This window comes from Leptodactylus fuscus, chromosome 6 (genome assembly GCF_031893055.1).
Source record: "Leptodactylus fuscus isolate aLepFus1 chromosome 6, aLepFus1.hap2, whole genome shotgun sequence".
In the NCBI taxonomy this organism is placed as follows: Eukaryota; Metazoa; Chordata; class Amphibia; order Anura; family Leptodactylidae; genus Leptodactylus; species Leptodactylus fuscus.
Window position 1 is genome coordinate 108,113,152 of NC_134270.1, and position 10,188 is coordinate 108,123,339.

The 10,188-nt window shown below is 42.4% G+C and overlaps 1 protein-coding gene across 1 annotated transcript in view; it reads left to right on the forward strand.

Annotated features, from left to right (window-relative positions):
• GATA5 (GATA binding protein 5) overlaps positions 1 to 8,737 on the forward strand; it is a 28,390-nt gene extending 19,653 nt beyond the window's left edge. The window contains exons 3-6 of the mRNA XM_075276985.1: positions 1,424 to 1,549; positions 1,660 to 1,741; positions 7,504 to 7,625; positions 7,920 to 8,737. Of these exons, the coding sequence (XP_075133086.1) occupies positions 1,424 to 1,549; positions 1,660 to 1,741; positions 7,504 to 7,625; positions 7,920 to 8,069 (480 nt within the window). The 3' untranslated portion in view covers positions 8,070 to 8,737. The remainder of the gene's footprint in view (positions 1 to 1,423; positions 1,550 to 1,659; positions 1,742 to 7,503; positions 7,626 to 7,919) is intronic.
• Positions 8,738 to 10,188: the final 1,451 nt, after the last annotated feature.

Consider the following 10,188-nt stretch of genomic DNA (forward strand, 5'->3'; position numbering starts at 1 on the left):
AACGACACAGCTTTTTTCGTTTCTTACAAAACTCTATAGAAAAATACCATACCTAGAGCATGGACCCCCCAAAAAAAATCTACAAAAAAACATTGTTTCATGCTTTTCATAATTTCATTGGAGCTAACATCTAGTCACAGCATTTTTTTTTCTCTATGAAAAACAGTGAGGTGTTTTTCACATAAAAAATGTGTAAAATAATTCTTAAACCATTCTATGTAAAATGTGTGATGTAGTACATACAGAAAGATGGTAAAGTGAGTAGAATTGTGGGTAAAGGGTAATAAGTGGAATAGTGTTGTTTCTGCATCAACGTACTTGGACAAAACAATCCAGTTGTGTGCTGGCTGTGTCTCTTGGCTTGGTCATGGCTCCTCTAAAATGAAGTCAGAGCATCAAGCTGATATACAATGCTTTGAACTTTACAACTACTGCGTCAGTACTGTCCCGTAACTACATGATACAGTAAATACAGGACGGTATAGCTGTGGTAGTTTAGCTAAGAGATGCCATGGTCAGGCACGGAAACAGGGCTTGAGTATGGTCACGTGAAAGGGCCTTAAAAAATCCCGTGTTTGTCCTTGCAAGTCACCCAGTAACATGCAGGCTATATTAATGCTGTATCATTATTTCCTTTAAAAGCAGACATCACAGAACTGGCTAGACCCCATAGACATTAGATGTGGGATCTACCAACTAACATATGATATGGCTGGATAGACTGCAAACTAATCTGATTATATAATAATCTAAATAATCTGACATAAATGTATCTCTTTTCAGTTCTTGACAAACTCTTATGTGTTTTCTCCTGCATTAGGTAAAGGGAACAAAGTTCTCATAGTTTACTTACCACCATTGCACCACTGTTTAAGGTCACAACGTTTCTGAATGTTGCCATAGCAAAATCACATAGAAAAATTAGGTGCTAGAGCGTTTCAGAACCGCTACGGGGATTTTTCAGTCTCTTTTTTTCCCTACCATCATTTTTTCCAGTTTCTCATAGTGAAATGAAATCTTCTGATGGACAAGTCCATTAAGTTCTTATTACTTGTTTCTTAGTGATCTCCAATAAAGCCAAAAATAATTTACTTTGACTTGGTGTTATTGACCACTGTGTGGAGAAAAGCCAACGTACCGCAACTCTAGGCAGTCTTAAAGAGCTATTATAGTCAGTGATGGAAAATCATCTAATGTTTCAGGTCCACATTCTTGTCCATAGTGAAGAGCAAACACTTTATAGTGAAGAAATGACTGGAAAAGTGACAACTATTGTTTTCGCTTTTAAAAATGTGCTCAGTGGAGTTGTCACTATCCTTCCCCCACGCTGTATGGTACTGTAACATATGACATTTCTGTGTTTCTTCCTAGGACATGAGTACTGAAGTAACTTTCTTGTGATTAACACCTTTCTCCATTGCAGTCCTCCTCCAGACGTGCTGGACTTTGCTGTACAAATTGCCACACAACCACTACAACCTTATGGAGGCGGAACTCAGAGGGAGAACCTGTGTGTAATGCGTGCGGACTATACATGAAGTTGCATGGGGTAAGTGCAGAACAACACTATTGTTTTATTTGATGCGAGTTAAATATTAATTTATTGTCAAGAAAATGCAACATGATACATAGTCATTCATATTTTACATCCCTGCCTAGGTTCCCCGTCCATTAGCCATGAAGAAAGAAAGTATTCAAACTCGAAAGAGGAAACCCAAAAATGTTAAAGGAAAAACAACAGGTAATAAAAGACTGAACAACTTTAGACAGAGAATAATCCCATAACTTAGAATGTCTTCAATAGATATAAACATGTCTCCTATAGATATAGGCATGTCTTCGATATATATATAAGAATAGGTCCACACTAGCATTTGGTTTACGTCTTTCAAGTCCGAATGGGAATCCAAAGGATGGAAATCCTGACCCCATAGAGTATAATGGGGTCTTCTGGATTTCTGCCTCGTTTCCGTCGATTTTATACTGTAATCAGCAGAGAGAAAAGTCCAATTTAAAAGGCATCTTGGGTGGATTCTCACGTATGCTAGTGTGAACCTAGCGTAAGCACAGATATAGGCATGTGCCTAGTAAATATAAGCTTCAAAAGATATAAGCATTAGAGATGAGCGAACACTAAAATGTTCGAGGTTCGAAATTCGATTCGAACAGCCGCTCACTGTTCGAGTGTTCGAATGGGTTTCGAACTCCATTATAGTCTATGGGGAACATAAACTCGTTAAGGGGGAAACCCAAATTCGTGTCTGGAGGGTCACCAAGTCCACTATGACACCCCAGGAAATGATACCAACACCCTGGAATGACACTGGGACAGCAGGGGAAGCATGTCTGGGGGCATAAAAGTCACTTTATTTCATGGAAATCCCTGTCAGTTTGCGATTTTCGCAAGCTAACTTTTCCCCATAGAAATGCATTGGCCAGTGCTGATTGGCCAGAGTACGGAACTCGACCAATCAGCGCTGGCTCTGCTGGAGGAGGCGGAGTCTAAGATAGCTCCACACCAGTCTCCATTCAGGTCCGACCTTAGACTCCGCCTCCTCCGGCAGAGCCAGCACTGATTGGCCGAAGGCTGGCCAATGCATTCCTATGCGAATGCAGACTTAGCAGTGCTGAGTCAGTTTTGCTCAACTACACATCTGATGCACACTCGGCACTGCTACATCAGATGTAGCAATCTGATGTAGCAGAGCCGAGGGTGCACTAGAACCCCTGTGCAAACTCAGTTCACGCTAATAGAATGCATTGGCCAGCGCTGATTGGCCAATGCATTCTATTAGCCCGATGAAGTAGAGCTGAATGTGTGTGCTAAGCACACACATTCAGCACTGCTTCATCAAGCCAATACAATGCATTAGCCAGTGCTGATTGGCCAGAGTACGGAATTCGGCCAATCAGCGCTGGCTCTGCTGGAGGAGGCGGAGTCTAAGATCGCTCCACACCAGTCTCCATTCAGGTCCGACCTTAGACTCCGCCTCCTCCGGCAGAGCCAGCGCTGATTGGCCGAAGGCTGGCCAATGCATTCCTATGCGAATGCAGACTTAGCAGTGCTGAGTCAGTTTTGCTCAACTACACATCTGATGCACACTCGGCACTGCTACATCAGATGTAGCAATCTGATGTAGCAGAGCCGAGGGTGCACTAGAACCCCTGTGCAAACTCAGTTCACGCTAATAGAATGCATTGGCCAGCGCTGATTGGCCAATGCATTCTATTAGCCCGATGAAGTAGAGCTGAATGTGTGTGCTAAGCACACACATTCAGCACTGCTTCATCAAGCCAATACAATGCATTAGCCAGTGCTGATTGGCCAGAGTACGGAATTCGGCCAATCAGCGCTGGCCAATGCATTCTATTAGCCCGATGAAGTAGAGCTGAATGTGTGTGCTAAGCACACACATTCAGCACTGCTTCATCAAGCCAATACAATGCATTAGCCAGTGCTGATTGGCCAGAGTACGGAATTCGGCCAATCAGCGCTGGCTCTGCTGGAGGAGGCGGAGTCTAAGATGGCTCCACACCAGTCTCCATTCAGGTCCGACCTTAGACTCCGCCTCCTCCGGCAGAGCCAGCGCTGATTGGCCGAAGGCTGGCCAATGCATTCCTATGCGAATGCAGACTTAGCAGTGCTGAGTCAGTTTTGCTCAACTACACATCTGATGCACACTCGGCACTGCTACATCAGATGTAGCAATCTGATGTAGCAGAGCCGAGGGTGCACTAGAACCCCTGTGCAAACTCAGTTCACGCTAATAGAATGCATTGGCCAGCGCTGATTGGCCAATGCATTCTATTAGCCCGATGAAGTAGAGCTGAATGTGTGTGCTAAGCACACACATTCAGCACTGCTTCATCAAGCCAATACAATGCATTAGCCAGTGCTGATTGGCCAGAGTACGGAATTCGGCCAATCAGCGCTGGCCAATGCATTCTATTAGCCCGATGAAGTAGAGCTGAATGTGTGTGCTAAGCACACACATTCAGCACTGCTTCATCAAGCCAATACAATGCATTAGCCAGTGCTGATTGGCCAGAGTACGGAATTCGGCCAATCAGCGCTGGCTCTGCTGGAGGAGGCGGAGTCTAAGGTCGGACCTGAATGGAGACTGGTGTGGAGCGATCTTAGACTCCGCCTCCTCCAGCAGAGCCAGCGCTGATTGGTCGAGTTCCGTACTCTGGCCAATCAGTGCTGGCCAATGCATTCTATTAGCTTGATGAAGCAGAGTGTGCACAAGGGTTCAAGCGCACCCTCGGCTCTGATGTAGCAGAGCCGAGGCTGCACAAGGGTTCAAGCGCACCCTCGGCTCTGATGTAGGAGAGCCGAGGGTGCACTTGAACCCTTGTGCACCCTCAGCTCTGCTACATCAGAGCCGAGGGTGCGCTTGAACCCTTGTGCACACTCTGCTTCATCAAGCTAATAGAATGCATTGGCCAGCGCTGATTGGCCAATGTATTCTATTAGCCTGATGAAGTAGAGCTGAATGTGTGTGCTAAGCACACACATTCAGCTCTACTTCATCGGGCTAATAGAATGCATTGGCCAGCGCTGATTGGCCAGAGTACGGAACTCGACCAATCAGCGCTGGCTCTGCTGGAGTAGGCGGAGTCTAAGATCGCTCCACACCAGTCTCCATTCAGGTCCGACCTTAGACTCCGCCTCCTCCAGCAGAGCCAGCGCTGATTGGCCGAATTCCGTACTCTGGCCAATCAGCACTGGCTAATGCATTGTATTGGCGTGATGAAGCAGTGCTGAATGTGTGTGCTTAGCACACACATTCAGCTCTACTTCATCGGGCTAATAGAATGCATTGGCCAATCAGCGCTGGCCAATGCATTCTATTAGCGTGAACTGAGTTTGCACAGGGGTTCTAGTGCACCCTCGGCTCTGCTACATCAGATTGCTACATCTGATGTAGCAGTGCCGAGTGTGCATCAGATGTGTAGTTGAGCAAAACTGACTCAGCACTGCTAAGTCTCTGCATTCGCATAGGAATGCATTGGCCAGCCTTCGGCCAATCAGCGCTGGCTCTGCCGGAGGAGGCGGAGTCTAAGGTCGGACCTGAATGGAGACTGGTGTGGAGCGATCTTAGACTCCGCCTCCTCCAGCAGAGCCAGCGCTGATTGGTCGAGTTCCGTACTCTGGCCAATCAGCGCTGGCCAATGCATTCTATTAGCCCGATGAAGTAGAGCTGAATGTGTGTGCTTAGCACACACATTCAGCTCTACTTCATCAGGCTAATAGAATACATTGGCCAATCAGCGCTGGCCAATGCATTCTATTAGCTTGATGAAGCAGAGTGTGCACAAGGGTTCAAGCGCACCCTCGGCTCTGATGTAGCAGAGCTGAGGGTGCACAAGGGTTCAAGTGCACCCTCGGCTCTCCTACATCAGAGCCGAGGGTGCGCTTGAACCCTTGTGCAGCCTCGGCTCTGCTACATCAGAGCCGAGGGTGCGCTTGAACCCTTGTGCACACTCTGCTTCATCAAGCTAATAGAATGCATTGGCCAGCACTGATTGGCCAGAGTACGGAATTCGGCCAATCAGCGCTGGCCAATGCATCCCTATGGGAAAAAGTTTATCTCACAAAAATCACAATTACACACCCGATAGAGCCCCAAAAAGTTATTTTTAATAACATTCCCCCCTAAATAAAGGTTATCCCTAGCTATCCCTGCCTGTACAGCTATCCCTGTCTCATAGTCACAAAGTTCACATTCTCATATGACCCGGATTTGAAATCCACTATTCGTCTAAAATGGAGGTCACCTGATTTCGGCAGCCAATGACTTTTTCCAATTTTTTTCAATGCCCCCAGTGTCGTAGTTCCTGTCCCACCTCCCCTGCGCTGTTATTGGTGCAAAAAAGGCGCCAGGGAAGGTGGGAGGGGAATCGAATTTTGGCGCACTTTACCACGTGGTGTTCGATTCGATTCGAACATGGCGAACACCCTGATATCCGATCGAACATGTGTTCGATAGAACACTGTTCGCTCATCTCTAATAAGCATGGCTTCTATATTTATTGGTATGTCTTCCAACAGATGCAAGCATCTATAGATATAGGCATGTCCTTAATAGATTTAAGCATCTCTTCTATAGATATTGGTAGGCCTTCAATAGATATAAGCATATTTCCTACAGATATATTATGTCTTTGATATATATAAGCATATCTTCTAGATGTAGTCATGTCTTCAATAGATATAGGCATGTTCGCAATAGATATAAGCATGTCTTCTATAGATATAGGCATATCTTTTAAAGATATTGATATGTCCTCGATAGATATAAGCATGTCTTCTATACATATAGTCATATCCTCAATAGATATGAGCATATCTTCTATAGTCATAGGTATGCTTCCAATAGATAGAAGCATGTTTTCTATAAATATAGGTATATCTACAATAGCTATAAGTATGCCTACTTTAGATAATAGGCATGTCTTTTATAGATATACGTATATCCTCAATAGACATAGGCATGCCTGCTGTAGCTATAGGCATATCCTCAGTAGATAAAAGCATGTCTTCAATAAATATAAGCATGTCTTCTATAGATATAGGTATGCCTCCAATAGATATAAGCATGTCTTCTACAGATATAGGTATACCTCCAATAGATATAAGCATGTCTTCAATAAATATAAGCATGTCTTCCATAGATATTGGTCTATCTCCAATAGATATAAGTATGTTTTGTATAGATATTAGTATGTCATCAATACATATAAGCATGCTTCTTTAGTTTGCAAAATCAAAATCGAAAACCTGATCTGTACCAGTTTTAATCTTGGCACCATTAACTACTAGGGTTTGTTTTCATCATTATTCATTAAGGTGTTATACATAAGGTTCTGGGAAAGTAGCAGTTCTTTCTACAACCCCCATTTCATTTGAAAAAAATAACTCATTTAGAAATTGATGGTTGGGATAAAATTGAAGGTTGGGACAGGGTTAAAAAAAATGATGGAAAAGTAAGAGGTATTAGTGAAAAACAACTGGAGTGTCAACTTTCAACTAAGTTGCATGGCTGTGTCTAATGAAGAGCACATTAGATGGGTAGGGTCTCTTCACTGAAAAACTCAGGCGGCACAGCCTTAAAAACGGGCCTGAAGCAGTAATGAAAATTACAGCATGGGCTCAAGAATACTTCCAGAAATCATTGTCTGTGAACATAGTTCACTGTGCAATCCACAAATTCAAGTTAAAGCTCTTCATGCAAAGAAGAGACCATATATCAACACAATCTAGAAATGCTGACATCTTGTCTGTTCCAAAAGTCATTTAAAACGCACTCAGGCCGAATGGAAAACTGTTCTGTGGTCTCATAAATAAAAATTTTTAATTATTTATGGAATTATTTATCTATTATTATTATTATTATTTAATAATAATTTATGGAAGCCACGTTTTAATTATCTTTATACTACGGTATATATGATATATGTATATATTTTATTGTTCTATTATTTTGTGGTTTCTTCCAGGGCCAAACACTTCAGCCAACAACTCGCCATCATCAGTTACAACAGATTCCACTCCGGTATTAAAAACAGAACCAACGCTATCTGCACAGTATCCTGGACAGTCAATAGGACCCAACTCTCAGGTAAGAGATGAAAAGAAAAAAAATCACCTACTAAGCAATTACTAGATAGTATTCAATGTATAATAAAATTTAATGTAACATACATTAAATAATATTAAATAATATAAAATATGGAATAATATAAAATAAACATATACTGGTAATCTAATTAACCAGAGATTTAATGAGATTATAACACAGCAGATGTAGGGTGGGAATCATTGAATGTCTTACACACTGTAGGAAGGTGTATTCCAACCATATCATCCTGTCTAGAATTCATCAATTTCATATATTGTTTTCTTTCATTTATAGGGTCAAAACCAAGCAGATGAAATTGTAACTGGGACTCATGAACTAACATACATTTCAGATGAGTATACCTTTAGTCAAACATTGAGCCAGCAGTCGAGTCTCAGTGTTCCTCACCGCCAGGACTCATGGTGTGCGATGGTTAATGCTTAAATTTCTGAACTTTCCCAGAACACTTTGGAGACTTATGTCTCTGCCTGCTCTAGTCAGTGGACATGTGCAGAGAAGAAACTTCTCTTCACTTTGCTCAAGGGACAAAGATCAAGACTGGCATCTTTTGTAGTCAGAGATCATGAACTCAGTGTTTTTAAGATCCTTCACCTCAGGAGAAGATCTTGAAGGATGTAGTAGCATCTTACATTAGAGCTAAAAGGTGGCGGGATGCGGTCCAGATGACAATCATGGACTACCTGCAATGATTTGCATTCTTTGGAAGCCTTGTCGTGGAATCACGTCTACAGGGGATTTGCTTCTTAACCAGAATCCTTCATGCCTTCGACAATCAAAAGAAACTTCATCCTTCCAGTGAACTGGAGACCAACCTGCAAGGCACAACCAACCTGGATGAAAAAAAGAACCTCAAAAACTTTTAACTTTGAAAGAGACTATTGACAATTGACAAATATTGATTCCTTCCCTTGTATTACCTTAAGTGCAATTGGTTCCACTTTTGAATAAAGAGTGATAATGTGGCACAAAGAAAATAATGAATAACATTGGCACGATTTCCAGTGCACTTTTTTCATGTAAATTATTCTATTTTTTTCCGCTTTCAGATTTATCATAAGAACTAATTTGATAAACTGCTCATTTCAACTCCAGTAATTTTTTGTGAAGTCTTTTTATTAAGTATTAAACTACCTAAGCAATGTCATAAAAACCTGAGAACAATTTAGAGTGACTGTCCAACCTCGAATGCTTTTATTTAGTATATCTCAGGGAACTCCTTTTTTCTGATAAAGAGCTTCATGGCCACAGAGATTGTATTGATAACATGCTGCCGCTAGTGGAAGTTAAAAGTGTACTGCATGCGTTGTATACACTGTACTTAGTAACAACATAGGGGCCAGTTTATTAGGACACTAGTCTTAAATAAATGCCATGATGGAGTGAGAAGTGCCAAATATACTTACTTCTGTTAATAATTTGGGGCATCTTGGTTGGTTAATGCACCAAAAATTGAAATCTATATCACTTAGCAAATAATGATAAATTTGTTACAGCACGAAGCACCTCCCACGGCCCCTCAACTGTTTTGTAAATCACAGCGTGTCCACGCTGCAGTTTTGTACTGCAAAGTGGGCATGAATTCCATCTACTTTGCAGTTACTGTAAAATGCAGCGTTTCCAGCCCATGGAGCCCCAGCCGTAAAGAAGCTGTTTCATATCCTCATTGAAGTACAATATTATATACCGCTAGAAAGCTGACAGTATGACCCACGATGCAGGAGATATCGGTGCTATTAATTTTGGCACCAACATCTCCCCACTGTCAGAAGGGCAGGCCTTACAGCCTAATGTTATCACTGGACTGTTGGAGACACCACTCCTGACAGTGCTCTTCTATTGACTTGTACTGTCGGGTGGGCATTCCTCACAGATGAAAATCTCTCTGTATCTCAGGGGAACTCCGCCATGTCCCCTCTTCTGCTTCTCATAGTCCTATAATAGGCTGCAAGACAACTGTCTGGAGCAGAAGTCTCTCGGATATGACACAGATATCTCTGGCACTTGGGTGCATACCGGGATTGCTGACAGTGAGTATTATCAGCTTTCTAGCGGCATATAACATCACTTATGTCATAGGACATGAAAGGTCCTCATTAACTGGATCATACTACATTATATAGCTTCATACATATTCTACAATATTGTCCACTCCCTTGACCACTGCAGACCCTTGTATGTTTAATGCCTGCAAGTATTTCCCATCACCAGCCATTTCTGCCACAGATAAAAGTCAGCTCCACACTTTCACTAAACGACGCATTAAAAGAGATCTTCAAAAGCACAACTACAGTTTCTTATCCGTTTTATTAACTGTGGAAGAAAGAAAACAAGGGCCTTCCTTTCTCAGCCTTTGTTTGACCTCTGCACTAAAGAAATAGCTGATTCTGTTCTCAAGACAGAAGATGTAATACACATGGAAAGGTGGATTCCGCGTAGAATTTATACGTTAGCTCTCACTCCACAGGATAAATCATGCTGAATTAAGGTTACAAGTCAACAGAAATTAATGGCCTTCTTTTCTCCTTTGGCTCAGTAGCAGCCT